This window comes from Agrilus planipennis, unplaced genomic scaffold (assembly GCF_000699045.2).
Source record: "Agrilus planipennis isolate EAB-ADULT unplaced genomic scaffold, Apla_2.0 scaffold94, whole genome shotgun sequence".
Lineage (NCBI taxonomy): Eukaryota > Metazoa > Arthropoda > Insecta > Coleoptera > Buprestidae > Agrilus > Agrilus planipennis.
The window spans coordinates 870,196-892,457 of record NW_020439120.1 but is presented as its reverse complement, the minus strand read 5'-3'; the positions used below and the strand labels follow the sequence as shown (position 1 = coordinate 892,457).

The following is a 22,262-nucleotide window of genomic DNA, read 5'->3' as shown; positions in this document are numbered from 1 at the left end:
GAACATTGCTTACATTAAATAAATATAAAATGAAATAATGGGAATACCCTATCATTTCGTCATGTTTATCCTGATAGCTAAGTGTTTGGAGGAAAAAAGAGAAAACATTTCCTACAATTTTGATGAAACTTTGTAATTAATCTTATCTTATCTTCCTTTTAAAAACTTATATGTTCCTGATGTGTTTTTGTTTTTCTTTAGTGTGAAAGAGTCGATAACTTTAGCGCCTTATTACAAGCACTAATAATTTTTGTACCAAAAGGAACGTAACACAAAACAAAACACAACCCAAATGAAGAATATATACAGAAGTTTAATAAGACTGAACAACACTCAAAAACAACATAAGAACAACAACAAATAATAACAATATAAAACACCTACGAATTATCAAGAGGTAGACTGGTTACTGGTTACTGAACACTGGTTAATAAGTAGGAAATATGAAGGGTATTTATACAACAGGATTGTTAGTAAATAGAGGGAGAACATTCTAGAAGGAAAAGTATTAACAGAACATGTACAGACTAGTTGAAATTGAATAGAATAGAATTCGAAGAAAAAGTAAGCGAGGGAAAGCCAGCTATTAATAAGGGTTGTTAAATAGGTATCGAAGACGATGAAATTCTAGGTAAAGATAGCGATAGCGGAACAATAGAATTTAGTTTGAAAAGAAACAAAGGCATGCACAAGATAAGAAGCGAAAGGTTTACAATATTTACACATGTACAAAAATATGAAACATTAATATACAAAAATATATATACAAAATTGTACGTTTTCTATTTTTTGTATTCGCCACATAACTATAGATTTAAATGTTATAAAGGTTGAAATTGCGTTAAATAATTTCTGACTGGTTCAATGTTTTAAATTTTTAAAGAACTTCCCTTATGATAAAATTAAAAAAAAAATGTTTTCAACGGCTTAAATTATTTTAAGGGTGCATTTCAATGTTTAAAAGCAACCCTCTTTTCAACACGTTGAAATCTAAAACACTTGAGGTTTTTTTAATTCGTCATTGTTTGTAGACCCGCTATAAGGGGGCGTGGAAGGCGTACACCACACGCGGGCGACACATTCAATGGGGCGCCAAATTCTCGTCACTCTACAGTTTTTACAATTGCAATATATACTTAGAATTTTAGAAAAGTATAAAATATATTAGCTATACGTATTGAAAAGTAATACCTAGAAACTGACCCTTACCGCATAAATAGAATAGGGTCTCAACAGTGTGAATGATCTATTGACTAAATTGCCTATAATAAACGTTCTTTTGTAAAGGAAATGTTCTCAGACTATTATAGACGGCAAATAACAAAAATAGCTCGCATTACATTTAAAAAATGTGTTGGTATGTATGCGAAATTTGAGTTGTTTTAACTGAACTCTAACGGCAATCAAAATAAGTGTAAAATTCTATCAAATGTTGTCAGCTTCTTAAACCTTTTTTTTTTTATTTGTAAAATATATATTTTTTGGGATAACGTTTAGTAGATAATGTATTTTTGCAGTCTTTATCAAAATAATATAACACAATTTTTCGATAAGTTTTTAAAATGAAATGCCGCCTGTAAAAAAACGGCAATTACCTAAAATTTTACACACATTTATTACATACCCATTTGCAACATTGTGTAAGACAATGAAAAAGAGTATGATGTAGGGGTGGGCATGCTTTACAGAAAGAGTGCCTCAAGAAAAAACTGCAGTAAAAAAGCCCCAGTAAGATTCTCCCCAGAAAAAATGCCCCTTCGACACAAATCTTTAACAAAATATTTTAAGCGAGAGAGCACGTATGACATATAAATTGAGTTGAACCTTTTGATTTTATTTTTTTTTTTTTTAATAAGGCTCACAATATTACGGTCTTTGATTTATTTCTTTTATCCTTACAAATTTATTTATGGGAGACTTTTCTTTGTGGAAATCATCGGGCGAATCGCGAACTTTCCATATTAGTAAAAATTACATTTAAAATCTTGTTTCAAATAAGATTTAAATCTGGATATCTTCTTCTAAGGGGGCTTATGTTCCTGACGCTTTTTTCCGGACGGAAACTTTTCCGGAACTTTTATCCTGCTTTTTTTCAAGAAACTGTTCCTAGATTTGGGCGACAAAGCTTGTTTTGCACGCGGGCGCTCAGAACAAATTCCAAACGGGATATTAAATTTAAATAGTTTTTTTGAATTCCGTAGCTTGGTTCCAGTAAGAAAAATTTTTTATAAAAAAGGGGCGCATTTTGCAATTAAAGGGAAAAACAAAATCGATTGCTTACTATTCGTAAAATTAATAACGGATTTTTATTTAGAATCAGCTTATTTTTTATTACTTTACCAAACATAATACTGCTGCTTCGTAACAGAAAAATGAGGTAAGCTTGCTTCCTTGACTGAGCTACAAAATCTTTGAAGGTTTTTAACGAAAAAATTGTTTTGATTTTCTTTAATTTAAAAATCTCATTTATATGAAGGAAAACAGAAAATATCAACAGAGGGAAAATCTTCTTAATTTTTACTAATAATAAAGCTCATTATTTTACTAAATATTTCAACACAAGACATCAAGAGTAGAACAGCCACAGGTGGCGGAGCGTCGTGACAGGGCATCGTATCATACGGAACCTATTAGATTAAGCCTCCAGGTGGCGCAACCAGTTCGCGTAGGTTCTAATAATAAAAGAACATACAGGACAAGGCAACAAGTATGCGTATATGCTCCTGCTAAATCATTTTGTAAAAAGGAGAAGGAACAGTTACCAGGAGACAACAAGCTTTTCAATTGTTCGGGAATGTTTAAATAGTTTTTCTTTGAATTATTGTCGTTAATAAAAGTTAATATTAGTAAAAATGGTTGCTCGTCTGACGAGAGAAACCAAACTACCTAACGAGCCTAGTCTAATAGAACATGATAAAACTTAGTTAGACAATGACATTCGGGCGTCCATAACTATGCTGCTGTTCAAAATGTCAAAGGGATCAACTAATGAAAATTTTCTTAGGATCAAATACAGTACCTACAGAAAAGTCATTTTTCACAAGTCAATTTAAATTTATAAGCAGAAAAATGACCCAGACTGTAATTATTGTTAGTTTAACTCTTTTTTAGTATAATCTACATTTTTACGGGAATTTAATTGGAATTTACAGTTTGGCTTGAGCAGGGTTGTAGATAAATAGACGAAACGTTACACAAATTGTAATTATATTAATAATTAAAAGGCAGTGTTGCCAATATAATACAATTATTTACAATATGTTCAAAATTCACTCTCAATCTTTATAGTGTGTTATTCCAAGTTAATGAGGAAAATTTTGTTGCTGTTTATTATTAATATTAATATTGTCACATATATGTAGGCCACCCAACAACAAAAAGGACTGAAAGAAATAAAGAAATGAACAAAGAGTTGAAAGCGACTCAGGGAGAAATGAAACAGAAAATGGAAGAAGTACAGGAAGCAATAAATACGAGAATGGAGGACGAGATAAATGACATTAGAAATGAACTGGATAAGAAGATAGAAGAAAGTGAAATCAAATTGGAAAAAAGATAGAAGAAAGGGAAATCATAATGGGAAAAATAGAAGAAATAGAAAAAGAAGTGTGAGAAGAAATTGAGGCTAAGACTACTATCTATCTAAAGCCCTGAAGATTTCGGTAAGAGTCCATTAATAATTACACCTCCAAATGTTGATGTAAAAAATCTCCTGGTCTGTTTACCTGAAGCAGTTTGGAGCTGCGGCAGAGGTAAATTCCTGGACTGATTCAGAGAAAGCAACAGCACTAATAATTTCTTTAAGAGGAAAGGAATGTTCGAGTCCCAATAATATGACTTCCACCATCTTAACAACCGCCTAGAAATGAGGTGCGGCGATAAAAATCTACAGCAGGTACATCAGACGCATCAAAGAAGTGACGAGTTTCTTCAACAATTTGAGTCAGATGTGGAGTGCCTTCCCCTCTGCCCCTCAAGACCAACCAGCAGTGCAAACACTTATCGACTGAGTTAGGGACGCTGAACTACAGCAAGTCCAAAGATCAGCACCTCATAAAATTCCAAGTAAAGCACTATCCCACGCCCTGGTGTTTGAAGTGGCGAAACAAGCTTCCGAAGGTCATGTACGGGTGCGACAAGCAGACATTAATGATATACCAATTACAAAAGAAGGTGCCATGTCGCTCATTACGGAATGAGTAATCAATGTCATGAAAGCCACTACTAGAAACACGGGAGAATTGAACTCAAAATGTAGGGATTGTGGAAGAACAGGCCATTTTGCTCGGGATTGCAACAACTAAAATGGTCGTCTGAGGTGCTGGAATTGTGAGAAAATAGGGCACATAAGCCGAAAGTGCTCCTCAAATAAACAGAACAGTCGGAAAACTAAGATTGGTCAATTTTAGGGGGCGCAAATTGGCTCACCCTCATCATGTCTCCGAAGAAGGCATCATTTCAAGACTGCACAGTGCTAACTCATTATTTATAGAAGGCTCTATAAATCAGCATAATGTTCGAATGGTTGTCAATACACGAGTATCAAACACCATCGTTTGCTAAGATATGGTATCGGAATGGCGAATTAGACCTTTGGCTAGAATACTGATTTTGACTACAGCTACCGGGGAGACTTCACTAATCCATGGAGAACGCAACGTCAAAATTAGAATTGGACATGTGATCTTATACAGATGGGAATTGGGGGCAGACATAGTAGATGATGTCATGATCTGTGCACTTCTACAATGTACATCGGTGGAGAAGAAATAGTAATGTTAAATTCTAAGACAAAGCTTGCTGCCTACAAGGTGATCGTAGAGGAAGATCGAGTACTACCGAGTCACTCCGAGAGTATTGTAAAAGTCAGAATCGGCGACGAACATTAAAACCAGACAACCATGACTTGACTCAGAATGCACTATTGGTAGGACGTACCCTCGTAAGGTGGAACACCATCGATACCTGTCAGAGTAGGCAATTTGAAATATTTCAAGTAAAAGATCTGCAAAAGCACAAACTTGTGTGTATTTGAACAAGTAGCTGGACCACTGTTACCGAGAAGAAGAACCCGAGACAAAACCGACATCACTTAGTTTTGTTTTAAGTCCTCCGAAAGTTGTTTTTAAAAAATTTATTTTAAAAACGTTGTGGGGACTGAGAAGGTTACCAAGCTTTTTTCGTGAGTTCAAAGTTTTTTTATTTATCTAGTACATCAATACTTAATACAAGCGGAAAATGTTGCTAGGTAAAATGGGTTGTAGGTTCTTACGTCTAGATGGTAGACGCGCTGGTAACAATCTAAAGATTTATAATTAATTAAAAGGCAGTGTTGCCAATATAATACAATTATTTACAATATGTTCAAAATTCACTCTCAATCTTTATAGTGTGTTATTCCAAGTTAATGAGGAACATTTTGTTGCTGTTTATTATTAATATTAATATTGTCACATATATGTAGGCCACCCAACAACAAAAAGGACAGAAAGAAATAAAGAAATGAACAAAGAGATGAAAGCGACTCAGGGAGAAATGAAACAGAAAATGGAAGAAGTACAGGAAGCAATAAATACGAGAATGGAGGACGAGATAAACGACATTAGAAATGAATTGGATAAGAAGAAGTAATGTGAACAAAGCCGATTCGAAGTTCCTGTCTTGGCCGGAATGCAATTCCAGTGGTAGGCCATATCGTCATTGACGGTGTGTGCTTCCTGATTTGATATTCATAAGCTTCGGACCACTTGCTAAAGTAATCCATCACCACCAGGATGTATAGGTTACGGGAGACCGTCACTGTCTGATGGAATGGTTGAACGATTTAACGCTACTCTGAAGACCAATTTAAGAAGCGTCATTAACAAATACCAGAGTGACTGGGACCGATACATACCACCTATTCTTCCTGGCTTGTACATCCTCCATCCATGAGTCAATTGGAAGAACACCAGCCACAATTTTATTGGGAAAAGAACTCGGGTAACTAGCCGGAATGATGTTTAGTCGTTTTGAAGACTCGCCAGTAACTACAGACAAATATGTGAGCGAACTACGAGAACGACTACAAGTCATAATCTTGTGCGTACGAAGCTGCAATTTGAAAGTTACCGCATGAAGCCCAGATACGATCGACGACCCAATTCTGCTGGGTTCAACGAAGGCGGTAAAGCATGGCCATATAATCCATTAAGGCGGTAGGGACGTTGCCCGAAACTACAACAGGCTTGGAATGGTCCATACACCGTTACTCGACGTTAAATAAAAGTAGCAAAAAAAATAACTTTTGGGTGTTTCATTCCCACTATCCAGTAATGCTGGTGGGCGGGCAGTCCCTCCGGACTATGCCGGAAGGTAGGGCGGAAGGCCCTCTTTAGCCTGCTTTCAGGAATCGTGGGAATGGGTGGGTGGTGGTTCGGGTGAGAAAGATGAGACGGACGAAATGAAGACAGAAGAGAATGAAAGATTATCTGTGGAATATTACTGCCCCAGCATTTGCCTAAATGATCCAGGGAAACCACAGAAAAACTTGGACCAATGCAGACGGACCGACCCGGAATCGAACCGGCGTCCTCCCGAATGCTAAGCAATGGTCTAGACCTCTAGGCCAAACTTGCGCAAGTGTTTAAATACGTAACAATATATATATGCATTTGTTGGATCTGCGACTAAATAAGTACGATTCGTAGCTGTTGCTGTTGTCATTTCTTGTAACTAAGTGGTCAGAGCATTGGTTCGTAAAGCCAAAGATCCGGGGTTCGAAGGTGTTAAAACAGCAACAAATTTTTCCTCATTAATTTGTGGTAACTTATAGCGAATAAAAATTAAGAATAAATTTTCAAATTAATGTTTAATATTAACCGCTACGAATATNGTACATATATTGTAAATATATAATTAAGTCGACTTCGCTGCAAGAGTTATATTTTTTTCTACCTTCCACCAAAGAATTAAACAACACGCCTTATTAATTTAACGCGTGTGCTGATATTCCACTTACAATAGTAAGTTCCCGAATATCTGCCTGTGAAATTTAACAAGTATCAAGTCAAGCAATTGGAAGAACTTTTTAACCGTATTCAATACGTCTTCGCCCTCTCAGATCAAGACTTTGGTAAGACAAATTTAACATACCAGCGCATTAAAACTGGAACAGCAAGGACCATAAAATAACACCTAGAAGAGTTCCTTGGGCGAAGCAAGATAAAGTCAATAATCTTATAAAGTCATGCATAAGCAAGGAGTAATAGAATCATATCTAATTTCTTGGGCATTCCGGATAGCGTGCGTACGCAAGAAGAACAGTTTCATAAGATTTTGTGTGGACTACAGGAAGTTAAATGACGTAACATTGAAGGACAGCTACCCAGCATACTACATGTGGGCGGTGCGGTAGCCAATAGAATCTAGGCACATGCTACATCGCCGCTTTCCTTTTGACAGCCTCCACACTGTTTTCCTACGTTAATGATTACTTTCCCTCTTTGTACCTCCTTTTCTCTGCTTGTACACGTGGTCATTAGATAAGGATAAATAGTGCACAGAAATAAATTTGTTGGTTAAGCTCATTGTAACGCTCATTACACACTAGCGCTACTTCGTGGGCTCGCATAAAAGGTTTCAGTTTAAAAGAAAAACGAAGATCGTTATCTCATTGTATATCCTTCAAAAATTCAACATCTCATGTTACCACTATAATTGGGTTACCGCTAATAATGGTCTTATGATTAGAAAAAGCACTTATGATCTGCAAACAGGCGAAAATTGAGTTGATTCAATCATATTCCAATAAGTAATTACATATTTTAATTAATAGTGTAGATTTTCAAACGCTAGATGATTTACATATACTTATAAATTGAATATAACTAATATGTTGACTTACAATATTGACACATTTTCTGACATCTTAGCTAGTGTATTGTAGAATGGATGACCTGTTTCAAAACCAATACTTGAATCGATGTCACGCTTAACAAAGTGACAGATTGTTTTTAATTTATGGTAGTACTTTTGAACACTAATTTGCACATTGCAATGAAATATTGAATCGATGAAATTGTATTTGATATAACTGCAAAATCAATCTCGTGACATTTAAAGAGAACAATGACAGGATTCTTGATAGCTGTAATTATAATAGATGTAGTTAATGCCTTTTTAGTAGTGATTTTCATATTATGTTTTATATGTTGATTTAGATCAAATGCTGCACTTAATTTGAGTTTTTACTTATTGACAGAATTCCAAGAAATTTCATACAATGCAATACAACGAACATACCTTCACTTAGAGGAGCAAAGAGAATAAGGTAATTCAATAAGCAGAAGGTTGTCATAACAATATTTTATATCGTAACAGGGACATAAACTTAAAGAAATTCAGACACGAATAGGACCCTTTAGAAATAATTTACATTTCCTATTTAGATCATCATCATCGTAAGGTCGTCAGTCCTAAGTCTGATTGGACACGCACCTCCACTCTTTTCTATTATGAGCTAATCTTCGCATTTGCGAGTAGTAATCTAATCTAGGTCTACCTCTACCCCTCTTAACTTCCGTTTCTGCCTCTAGTTTGTCTCTGACTAGACCTTCATGCCTGAGAAGGTGTCCTACTAACCTATCTCGCCTATTTCTTATTGACTTCCATAGAGTCCTCTGTTCTCTTACTCTTTTTAAAATCTCTTCATTTCTAACCTCTATCCGCGGTATCCTCATCATTCGCCTGTAACACCACATTTCAAATGCTTATAACCGGTTTATATAAGATGACTTTTCTTAAGATAGCTTGTTTAAGTGTATCCCTATTTTTGTAACACGGTCTGAAACATCATAATGCTAAATAAAACAATCAAATGATTCATTGAGTACCATTTCAATTTATTTCCAGGTGAAGAACTAGCAACCAATACAAGAAAATCCACCAATGCAGCAACAGTCGACACAAAAACCACTTATCAACAATAAGATTTCCAGTAACAGTCTTCAGGTTAGTCAATTGGGTCATACATGCGCTCAGGATGAGTTCTTGCGAGATCCCAAGGATTACACTAAATTCTATAGATGTGTTGACGAAGTCAAAGGTGGTTTTACTCAATACTCATTTGCTTGTGTCGCGGGAACTGTGTGGGACTTACAATCAAGTACCTATAATTATCCTTACGCAGGAAACGTAACAGCTTGTGGAGGAACTGGTGGCACAGGAGGAAGTAATAAATTTGAAAAATCATTATTTGTCCAAAAACTTATGTCTTTAATTTCACATATTAGGAGGTTACCAGGGAACTGGTGGTAGTGGAGGTCAAGGTGGTTCAAGAGGTAAACAACACAATACTTTGTATAATAGTAATTAATTAGTTATTGACTTAAATGAATTAGGTGGATTAACTCGTACCGTATCGAAAATTTGTCTCAAAACGTTTGGTCAGCATAAATTAATTAGAATATTTGCTTACAAATTCGAAAAATTGGGGAGGGTTGAATCAATAATGATTTTTATCAAGTGATATATATTTATTTCATTATTGTACATTTCACCAATATCTCAACCAAGGCACTTATACTAATCTATTAGGAAGTCACGTAATCTTAAAAAGTTTCTTAGGGGAACAGCTTCAATAATCAATAAACAAATTTAGAAGAGGTTTATTAACAATATCATAACTTCTCAGGTTCTCCAGGAGCTCCAGGTCAACCAGGCAGCGGTGGACAAGGTGGCGCTGGTGGCGAAGGTAGGCTTGTTAAGGAGGCGTTTGTGGAATAGGTTAACCATCAGCTGTTGCTCATAAAAATCTAAGAACTTCAGAGTTTCTCAAACTCAATTATATCAAATATCCCTGCTAGGTGGTTACCCAGGAACACCAGGAACGCCGGGCACTCCAGGAACTCCAAGTCCAGCAGGCAGAGGCGGACAAGGAGGCAGAGGTGGAGAAGGAGGCAGAGGTGGAGAAGGAGGCAGAGGTGGAGAAAGAGGCAGAGGTGGAGAAGGAGGCAGAGGTGGAGAAGGAGGCAGAGGTGGAGAAAGAGGCAGAGGTGGAGAAGGAGGCAGAGGAGGAGAAGGAGGCAGAGATGGACAAGCAGGCAGAGATGGAGAAAGAGGCAGAGGTGGAGAAGGAGGCAGAGGTGGAGAAGGAGGCAGAGGTGGAGAAAGAGGCAGAGGTGGAGAAGGAGGCAGAGGAGGAGAAGGAGGCAGAGATGGACAAGCAGGCAGAGATGGAGAAAGAGGCAGAGGTGGAGAAGGAGGCAGAGGAGGAGAAGGAGGCAGAGATGGACAAGCAGGCAGAGATGGAGAAAGAGGCAGAGGTGGACAAGGAGGCAGAGGTGGACAAGGAGGCAGAGGTGGAGAAGGAGGCAGTGGTGGAGCAGGTAAATTAGCTGTTGCTTAATACATACTTAGAATGTTGAATTTGCTCTGAGCGGATATTATTATACGGATACCTCTGCTTATTCCAGGGGGCAACCCAGGAATGCCGGGAAAACCAGGAACGTCAGGCACTGCAGGAGTTTCAGGTTAATGTATTTTTCATTGACAATCACATTACGCATTAAACATGCTTTTTTATAAACTGATAGGAATCTGCAATAAAATTTCTTCAAAAGGCATTGATTTTTATTGTCAATACATAAACACATAAAGAAACAAAGACACAAATTAATTTAACGTAAAAATTTTAGTCTCATTGATGGTATTCGTTATGTTTTGGAATGCGCTTGTCACACTACAGACGTTAAAAACTCTCCAGATTATACATCTTTCTGTTAATACTCTCCTTAATCGATGGACCTCGTCCAACACATCCACAACCTCTTCCCGTTTCACCAAACGTTACTACCCGTTCACATATGGTTTACGTTCAAATATTACTATACCTCTACCATATATACAGAGACATACAGGCCGTTACAAATCTACTCTAAAATTTGGTGTAAAAGGTAGGTGGTTGTTTTTATTCATTCACTCATCATCATAAGGTTGTCAGCCCTAAGACTGGTTGGACACGCACCTACACACTCTTACCTATCCTGAGCTGATCTTCGCATTTCCCTAAAACAAGAACAACACATATCCTTAACTATTTGCGAACAATAATTTAATCTAGGTCTACCTCTACCCCTCCTAACTTCCGTTTCTGCTTCTAATATGTCTCTGACTAGACCTTCATGCCTACTATTTAATTTTCGGTGTAAACGACAATTGTTGAGTTACAACCTACAGCACGATCTTTCATTTTTCGATTTCGTTGTCAAGTTTTTGGTAATGCTTCAGTGTGTAGCTCAATTTTACAGACGCAGACGTACTTACACCAAAGCAAACTGAAGTATCCTAATGTGAAATAGGAAATAATGAGTTCAAGCACATACAGGAGGAACAATATACAGTATAACCTTAAAAATTTTAAAATAGGAGCGTATCGCTACTCGAAGGTATATTTCTTGTTGTTACTATCATCACATTGGTATACTTTGAAAGGTGATAATAGATTTTCAAGGCCGATACTTTAAATTTTGTAGTTCGGCAAAACAAACACTTACAACGTATTTATCAAAGGATTGTTTTTAAGTGCGATTCAAAATCATGACAAACATTACAATAAATAAAATATATGCACCATATTGATCGTAAACTTTTATACGAAAAGTAGTGAAATCATATGTCTTTTTTTCGACTCATTTCAGATTTAGAAAGTCCACTACAGTAAACATTGAGACACTTTTTACCAGTCTGGGAAAGAAAAACGGCCCCCATTTCTGGGACTTTTTGTTAATCAATAGGTATTATTTGATAACCTTGGTAAAATTTGCAACCAAATATATGAGATCTGTTCACAAAGAATTACGAATTTCGTTTTTTTCCAAAAATTGTACATTTACTGATGAACATATATTCTATCCCCTTCAAAGTAATCCCCACCAGGTATTATACACTTGTGCCAATCCTCGAAGCACTTCAAAAAATCATTTTTTGTGATCTTATTCAGCTCCTCCTTCGATGTCGTCTTTATCTCCTCAATCGAAGCATAGCGTCGATTTTTCATTGGCCTCTTCAATTTCGGGAACAATAAAAAGTCACAGGGGACTAGATCTGGAGAATGCGGTGGCTGCGGCATTATTAGTGTGTTGTTTTTGACCAAGGCCAAAACTTCGCGCAAGGGCTACAATGTGCGAGCAGAGGCGTTATCATTGTGCAACAGCCAATTTTTGTTCTTCCACAAATCTGGGCGTTTCTAGCTGATTGATTAGCGCATAACTTGTAGGTAATATTCCTTATTGACCGTTCTACCCTGTGGCAAGAATTCACGATGCACCACGCCCCTGCAATCGAAGAAAACTATAAGTCAAACCTTCACATTGGACCTATCTTTACGCGCTTTTTTCGGTCTTGGATCGTGCGGCAGTTTCCATTGGAATGATTGAGCTTTGGCTTCCTCGTCATAACCATAATCTCATGATTTGTCACCAGTTATAACCCTCTGGAGCAAATTTGGGTCGTCGCGGACAAAGTCCAATAGCTCCTTAGCAATGTTAATGCGATTCTGTTTTTGGTCAAAATTGAGTAATTTTGGTACGAATTTTGCGGTGACCCGTCTGATGCCCAAATCATTGGTAAAAATCGAATGGCAGGAGCCAATCGATATGTTTAGATCCTTAGCAACTTTTCTAACGGTGATTCGACGATTGGCCAATACTATTTTCTTCATTTCATCAATGTTTTCGTCTGTTGTTGACGTGCTAGGGCGTCTGGCACGCTCTTCGTCGTTCACATCATCTCGGCCCTCTCAGAACATTTTTTACCACCGACAAATGTTGCTTCGATTCAGGGTAGCGTCACCATATGCTACAGTCAACGTGCGGATTGGTTCGACCACCAAATTTTGTTATTCACACAAAATTTGATCCATTTTTTGAAAAGGCAAAAATCGAAGACAAGCCAAAACACGTGCAAGCAAAGCAGCTGTCAAAAATTAACTAAATATTCAACATGACCGAACTTGTCGGTATAACCTAACCTAACCTAACCCACACCATAGCCGTCTCACCATACTTATCTAAAAATAAATAATTAAACCGTTAAGGAAGCACAAACTTTATTTGTTATCATTGTTAGAGCTGTCGTAAGCCAATTTGAAGATGTTTAAAACTGGATAGTGTAAGAACACTTTTTTAGTGAAATAATTTGTTGCGTATTCATCTTTTACAACTTACCAAAGTAGAACTAACATAAAAGAAAAACCGATTCACGATTTGTTACGAGTGGTGTTGTTGACAAATCCTCTCGAGGTATAGATTATGCGAAAAACAACTAAGTTAAGTTAATTTAGTGACTATTCAAATTCTTCGGCATTTTCGTGTACAGGGATTCGACTAACAATTCTTTTTTACTTCTGTTTGTTATAATGGTATAAAGTTACAAGTTCACAAAAGACGAAATACAAATGCACATAGCAAAACTAACGACTTGTCTGCTAGTCTGCAAACCAGTCATTTTAACAAACAATAAAGCGAATATTCAGCCCCTTTTAGGATCCTTCATATGGACTGCTCTATCTGGTAGCGAAACTTCCAATTAAAGTGTGATGAAAGTGTATACGAATCGCGATTTTTTTATGATGAATGTTAAAAAACGTTGAATAAATTAATAAATGACTCATAATGGAATCTGCAAAGTTTTCACCTCATGCAAAAGTAAATAAAACATTACTCTGTATAGTAGAAGGCTGTAATAGTATTTAACAATAAAAACCTTGAATTGTGTTCTCATTCTAACAGTTTTGTATACATAATAAATATATTTTATATATATTTGGAAAATTAAAAAAAAAAAACAGAAGAAGAAGAACAACAAAGAAGTGAATCCTGGAAAGAAAATATGCTTATGTTATTTTAGTATATAGATACATAATTCTATTTTAGTAAGTAGATATTATACGCAGTTTTAGAAATGAAAACAATTTATAAATTGAATCCATTTAACAAACATTAAAAATTTTGATAAAATTCACTCAAAACTGAGAATACATTATTCTTGGGCTAGTACTTTACCTGTTGAGGATAGATATGCAGTGGCAAAAAATTAGTATGCTCAGATTTACATATGATATAGCAGTATTAGCATCCAGATAGGAGGAGTTAGAAATAGCTTTAAATAAAATGGAAGCGTTATTGACAAAACAGTACTGTATAAAAATAAATAAAAGTAAAACAAAAATACCGGTATGCAAGGGAAGAAAAATTAGGGAAAGAGCGAATATAAAGATAGGAGACGAAAAATTAGAAAGAGATGGCTGATTTTAGGTATCTAGGAAGTAGCAGTAGGAAATATAAAGCAGAGTAGGAGCTGGGTCGAGTCGCCTTCAATAAAAAGAAGTCACTTCTATCCTCGCGAACGGTTAATTTAGAAATTCGAAAGTGGTTGTTAAAGGTGTATGTTTGACGCACGGCGCTCTACTGGTGCGAAACATGTACAGTGGGTACGTCGGAAAAGAAAATGTTAGGTTAGGTTAGGTGGAACTGTAGTGTTACAGACGAATGATGAGGATACCGTGGATAGATAAGTTTAGAAATGAAGAGTTATTAAAAAGAATGGAACACAAGAGAACAGAAGTTAATACGAAATAGGCGAGACAGGTTGGTAAGACACATCCTTAGGCATGAAGGTCTAGTCAGAGGTAGACCTAGATTAGATGGATATGGGTTGTTCTAGTTTAAGGGAAATGCGAAGATTAGCTCAGCATGGGAAAGAGGTCAGGTGCGTGCCCAACCAGTTTTATGACTGATGATCTTATGATGATCACTTTACCTGTTGCAGTAGTATGTTTGCAATGTTAACCTAACATGAACACTGCATTGGTATATCTCCAGTTAAAGTCACTTTACCATTTTTATTTCATCTGGGTCACTCTTTAAATGGGAAGTTTGTAAACAGAAACCAGTAATATTCAAATTGCCTGAAGAAAAAGTAGGGAAAGAGCGAATATAAAGATAGGAGACGAAAAATTAGAAGAAGTGGCTGATTTTAGATACCTAGGAAGTCAGATAAGGGAGGATGGAAGGAGTAGTAGGGATATAAAGCAGAGGATAGCGCAGGGTCGTGTCGCCTTTAATAAAAATAAGTCACTTATATGCTCGCGAACGGTTAATTTAGAAATTCGAAAACGGTTGTTAAAGGTGTATGTTTGGAGCACGGCGTTGTACGGGTGCGAAACATGGACAGTGGGAGCGGCGGAAAAGAAAAGGTTAGAAGCGTTCGAAATGTGGTGGCGGATGATGAGGATATCGTGGGTAGAAAAGGTTAGAAATGAAGAGGTATTGGAAAGAATAGGAGAACAGAGGACTCTATGGAAATCAATAAAAAATAGGCGAGATAGGTTGGTAGGACACCTTCTCAGGCATGAAGGTCTAGTCAGAGACATATTAGAGGAAGAAACAGGAGTTATGAGGGGTAGAGGTAGACCTAGATTAGATTACTCTTCGCAAATAGTTAAGGATGTGAGCTGTTCTAGTTTTAGGGAAATGGGAAGTTTAGCTCAGGATAGGAAAGAGTGGAGGTACGTGTCCAACCAGTCTTAGGACTGATGACCTTATGATGATGATGATGATGATAGCTCTTCATGTCTAATCACTCTCGCCCGCATAAGTATTCCTTATTAACTTTCATACCGCCTTTTGTTCTCCTTCTTCTTGTAATACCTCCTCATTGTCAAACTTTTCTATCCCCGTTATTTTTAATATTTAATTATGGCACCGCATCTCAAACGCTTTTAACATTCTCTTTCCCGCTGCATCCACTGTCCACGTTTCATACCCATGTAGAGCCGTACATCAAACATGAATCTTTAATAATCGTTTTCGAATTTCCAGATCAATAAACCTCGATCTTTGTTAATGACTTATCCGGCTATATACCTACCTCGAACTTTTTTACTGAGTTATTCGACTCCCTAAATATCGAGAATCAAAAGCTTATAGTTTATCGTCTCCTATATTTATATTATTTCTAACCCTACTTTTACGTCTTTTATGTACCTCGACCTTTGTTACTGAGCTACCCGACTCTTTAAATATCGAAAATCAGAGACTTCCAGTTTATCGTATTCTATTTTTATATGCATACTTTTACATTTCTTATAACGTACACCTCGACCTTTGTTACTGAGTTATCCGACTCTCTAAATACCGAAAATCAGAAACTGATACCGATGCATCATTCCCAAATCTAACGAAAAAAGAAAAACAAAAATAAATTTAATGTCCCAGTATATCTATCGATCTATACACGTTTGTTTAACTCCCTTCCTAATATTTACGTTTATATGATGTTGCTCAAATTCTGTAAGTACCTGTTCAAACTTCATTCTTCTATTTCTACATTTCCTTTAGTATTTTTAACATCTTTTCCCATCTAGCATTGTCAAAAGCTTTCTCTTGGTCTGCAAATCTTATGTCTTATCTTTTTATCATTTTCTTAGCTAATTTCCATAAAGCGTATGTAACCTATAGCGTACCTTTATTTCATCTAACCTCTAGTTGATCATCCCCTAAAATTTCTTCCGCCCGATTTTCTATTCTTTTGTGGAGTTACGATTCTAGTTAATATTTTTGAAGCATGAGAAGTTATCATAATCATTAAAATTGTTGCAACCCATTTAAACAAATAATTGTTATCATGCATCGAATTGAAAAATTAAAACTAATAATAGGGCTTTAAATTTCAGAAAGAAAATTGTGGTGTACTTTTCCTACAGTATTTTCGGAACTCTTATTAGAAATATACTTAAATTCAATTATTTTTATAAGCACCAGAAGGGTTCGTGTAATGTAAACAGAAGTAGGTAAATGTAATTGACATTTCATTAACTTATCTATGATGTAGTTCACTTATGTATGTAAAAACTTATAAAAGCAATGTTCACTCCAAAGAACAACTATTGTAAGTAGTACTATTTAAACAAAGTAGCAGGTTATTATTAGCAGACATTTAAAAATAATGGGGCCATTTTGTCAAACATTATTAACAGTGCTGTTGGTAATTACTGGCAGTTTTGGGTTCAAATGGTCAACATTAACTGCAGAAGTTGATTCTAAACTTTCCACAGTAGCCAAACCAACCACAGTAAGTATGAAAAGAATTTTAATATATTTTACATACACAGTTTCAGGAGTATCTAGATGATTTTTGATAAGACAGAAAAATGTTAGATAAAAGATTGACGGCGAATGGTAATAACCAGAATAATATATATTCTGATTATTTAGAAAAAGACCTGTTTCTGTTTTCTTATGGGAAAAAGATAATAGTGTAAAAATTCATTAAAGGTAGTCACACCTTAAGGGCAAGCTCCATCCCTCGTAATGGCTAAAAATTAAGTGGCAAAAGAACTTTTATTGTTTTTTTTGTGTAAATATTTTGTACATATATTTTTCCTAATTTTATTTCTGCAATGTAGAGTACGACTTCTTATCTTTTGCATGCCTTTGTTTCCTTTCTATTTCTATTCTATTGTCCCTAATCACCTTTACCTAGAAACCTAACTGCAACCGTTTCTGCATGCACCTTGTACTAATAGCTGGCTTTTCCCTTAATTACCTTACCTAAAATTCTATACTGTTCAACTTCGTCAATTCTTCGTATTTCTGTAAGCTCGTGTCTTCAACCCCTATTGCCAGTCTTTGTCTATCTTGAGTATTCTATCTCTTTTTACTAACATTTTCCAACTATAAATACTCCTAACAATCCCTATCAGAAATGAATTCATCTGTGTCTCTACATTCAACCGTCTCGTTCGTAAGTCTCTTTTCCTGTTATAAATTGTTATTATTGTCTTTACTATTGTTATTGTTATTGCTATTGTTATTATTATTGTTGTTATTTCTTTGTGTGTTTTAGCTGTTGTTTTATTTTTACCATCTGTTTGTTTTGTTGTTTAATTTGTTGTTGGCATAAAATTTTGGTTAATTGTTTAAACTCCTGTAATTTTAAAAGAGAATTCAATTGATCTGTTCAATAGGATTAGACATAGGAATAGTAGACTTCTTGGAGCTACTATTGACACTAATGAGGTATTTAGAATAGGGCAAACACTAAAGTTAGATTGGTTATGAATTTTTTTTTAATTAACTTTAGTCATTACAGATAACCTCAAATTAATGAAGAAAAATTGTTGCCGCTCTTATTCCCTTGCCGGGAATCAAACCCGAGCCCCTGGTTGTACACACCAATAACTTTTGTGATAACCATAAACTGTTAAATCATCACTTCAAATGTGAACAGCATATTAGAACAGAATTCAGCACAACCTCCTTTTTTAGGTTAAATTATTGGACATTAGAAAAAATGAAAATGTAGACTGAAACAAAATTTATTTTCATTTAGTAGAATAAAGAAATTTAACCTAAGTTCTCAAAACTCGTTGTTACCGTCTTTTGCGCATTATGTTTTTTCTGTATTCATTTTGTAGATAGCCATGATCCCCTTGAGTCACCACTAAGTGAGTTACAAAGTTACAAATCTGTTCACTTAGATAAAAAAAGATAGGCTTTCACGATCGGCGTTATCTAAATAGTGTTTGATATTCGGACTTGATTCAGTAAGTCTCATCTCACCACAACCACAGCGAAGGACCTTACACCCTCCTCACTTAAGGACCGTCCATTAATCACGTGAGGCTCGGAAAAAAGGGGGGTTACGGAAAAAAATCACAAAATATCACAAGGGGGAAAAGGGTGCAGTAAGATATCGGAAAACAGCGCATGACCTTGACATCCGTCTGGGCATTTTTATCACGATACTTAATTTACCAGAATTAAATTAGCTTATACCTGTATTTAAAGATAATATTCTGAATTTTTTTAAGATACTTTGTACCAAAAAACAACACGTAATTTTGGGCAGGGGGGTTTAGTCTTAAACCTCACCATGTAACATTATTATAAAGTTGCTAAAAAAATATCACGTGATTAGTGGACGACCCCTTACCTGAGAATGATTAGCGGTTTCATTTTTGCTGCTAGTTTGACATGGCGCGTGCATGCAGTATTTTATAAACAATAATCGCTTGTAATTATTGTTTTTCTAAGTGGTTTATATTTAAACAAGATTGTGTTATCACTCTACGTCTATTAACTTACTCAGGGTAAGCAAACAAGCATTACCTATACTTCACACATTTGAGAATGGATAGTTTTCTTTGTAGGTATCATTTCTTTTTGTTCAAGTAATAACTGTAACGATAAACAACATTTTCATTAGAAACTCGAAGAAATTAGACTATGATTGCGATCTATAACTTCTGAGTCTTTATCTGCGTGCAATATAGAGTTATGCTTTATGTCAGCAAAATGACCAAATAATTACAAAGATATAGCATGTCGCCATCTGTGGAGATTTCGTACTAGATTCTTTGTAGTATCGATTAATGTCTTTGTTGTTTGTATTAAATTTAATTTTAATTAAGGCTGTTCGTGTACTTCTATTTCATTTTTCCTTTATTAATAATTTGAAATCGCTTTAGAGTTAATGATTTTAGAGTGTGTATGAAACTTCGCGGAATAAAAAATGCTAAACAGTATAATTGCACCTATGGTAGCATTTTATTGACGAAAAACTTCATTTGTATATTACATCAAAATTAGATAGTCATTGAACAAATGAAAAACCGCCACTGACTTTGAAGTGTTGATTATTGATGAGCAAAATTGATCTGGAAAGACCAAGACATTATTTATACTAGCAAAACCAAGACTAAAACCAAACGAAAGTGACCAATACTAAAATCAAGACCAAACGAACAAAACCAAGAACGAATATACAAGACCAAGATCAAATACCCAAGACTAAACGAAAAGGTATTACTTAATTCCGGTGGATTTATGAGTTAAACTATTTGGAGCAACAAGCAACTTTTAATGTATTCTATTCTTGGAGTAAAACATTTTTAGTATTTGAAATTTTCAGTTTGTTTTACTATATTTTAATGCCAAATATAAATAAAAACTTTACCACTATATGAAAAAAGGGATCTACAAAAATATCCCTGCAGTAAGTGTTCTTTGTTCCTATGTCTGGAGAACACATGCTTGAAACATAGAGCCAAACAATTTAATCCGTTTTTTTAAATAATTCTTCTAAGTACAAATTTTTCTATTTACTGACACAATAATTGTCTTAAATGCTGAAATTTTCTCTCAAGCATGCGAGGTTGTCATGATTTTTTAAAAAAATAATATCGATAGTTTTGAGAGTTACAAAAACTCGAGAAGTTACTCTTTCTTCAGTGAATAAATTGACCCTTCCTCTAACGGATAAATTGACCTTTCAATGAACAAAATGGTACAAGGTAGGTACTCGAAAGAAGTAAAAAATATAGAAAAAAAGTTGTTTGGCTATTGGTTTTAACCATGTGTTCTCCAGACATAGGAACAAAGAACACTTACTCCAAGAATATTTTTGTAGATCCCTTTTTTCAAACAATGGTAAAGTTTTTTTTTTATATTTGGTATTAAAATATAGTAAAGCAATCTGAAATTTTCAAATACTAAAAATTATTTAAAAAAACATAAGTATCAAATTAAATGATCTACACCAAGACTTAATACGCAAGACTAATATCAAGACCGAAACTATATTAGCAAGACCAAGACCAATACCGAGACTATATCAGCAAGACTAAGGCCAAGATTAATACCAAGACTAGGTTTTAGTCTTGCTTTGCTCATCACTAGGTTAAATAATTTACAATCCCGTTATAATTGTGTTTCTATTAGCGAGTTATTTAATAATTCCAAATTGAAAGGCGAGGGAAAAACAGAGAGTACTTATACAAATTCAAATGCCAATAAGTTACAAGAATTTACACTTATTGCCCAATATAAAATTGATATGTCTGATCTAATGTATCGTTTATATCGTAGTTCACCAAAAAGTTATAAACATTAACAAACTTTTGGTTCAGCGAGAAAATACATTCCTAAATTATAATTGCTAACTGCAAGGAAACTGTTATAATTTCGTGCAAAATTTCAGTCTACAAATGCTTTTAATATTTACAAATCCTATAAGTTCGTTTATGCTTTCGTGGGTTGTTGTAAAGGAGAAGGGTGGGCTAACATTTGAACATGACGAGATGACTAAATTTTAAATGATTTGCTGTTTTTACGTATAATAAGTATTATAAACCTAAGAATTGAATAAATTTTTGAAGTTATACTTCTTTAGGCGCGTTATGAAAAACTGATGAGAGTGAAATTTCAAGATGCGCGCGCATCACTGTAACACAAAATTAACAGGATGAAGTTGCCCACTCAACCGAATTCATTAAGTCTCGGAAAAAAGCTACCAACGAAATAGAAATAAAACCTCTCTTAGTCGCGCATGTTGGTACGCTTGTCGCCTCTGATCACTGTTTTCATATTTATTTATAATATTTATCCACATGGTTTTAGTTTTTACAGTCACAACACGTGTTTTATTTTCATACAAGTGCGAATTATATATGTGGCAATAAAATATATTCAGTAGTGATTTAAATTGAATATTTGGATTAATATTATTTACTATTTGTGAATATTAGTGAAAAAATTGTGCTAAAATACTTTTTTAAGTGCTCCAATATAATTGAGGTTAGTTATCCCTATGTATTATTTATTGATATAAATTAAAATATCATTATTTAATATAATTAATACTAAATATTATTAAATTATCAATGTTGAATATTTATTATTGGTTATTTAATATTTACAAAATAAAGAAATAAATTTAATAGAACATTTAATAAAAAGTTCGTGACAAAAATTTAATAGATTATTTAAATATAATGTAAGACATCCGTTATTTGTTTTATTGTTTTTTATTACATACGTCTTTTCTTTATCATTGTGTGACAGAAGATTTTGACATGTTGTGTATTTTTCTATTTTTAATGATGCCAAAGAAGTATAACTTCTCACGCACATACATAAGTACACGCACCCATTTTTTTTTTGTTTTTCGACTGTTTTAGAATGTAACAGTAGTGGAATCGGATTTTCCTAGGCCTTTGCTAGGTCACACCCTGAAGATGATTAATGCGTCCTATGCGTTTTTCCCAGACAGAAGCAGAATTGCTCAAAACATCCAGCGAGGTCTTACTAACTACCAGTCTTCCTTGAAATGGAATGTAGCAATTAATTATGAAGCAATTTCTTATTATAGTCGATTTCGTGCAGTATTGCGCAGAGATCCGGACTATTTGATTGTTTTTGGTTTGTAAATCCTTGTATTGT

The 22,262-nt window shown here is 35.0% G+C and overlaps 1 protein-coding gene across 1 annotated transcript; it reads left to right on the top strand.

The window, feature by feature from the left end:
• The first annotated feature begins 8,928 nt into the window (after positions 1-8,928).
• On the top strand, positions 8,929-9,765 carry LOC112905392 (mesenchyme-specific cell surface glycoprotein-like). Its single transcript, XM_025977718.1, has 4 exons — positions 8,929-8,991; positions 9,022-9,211; positions 9,273-9,320; positions 9,674-9,765. The coding sequence occupies exons 1-4, from the start codon at positions 8,929-8,931 to the stop codon at positions 9,763-9,765; spliced, it is 393 nt and encodes a 130-aa protein (XP_025833503.1).
• The last annotated feature ends 12,497 nt before the right edge of the window (positions 9,766-22,262 follow it).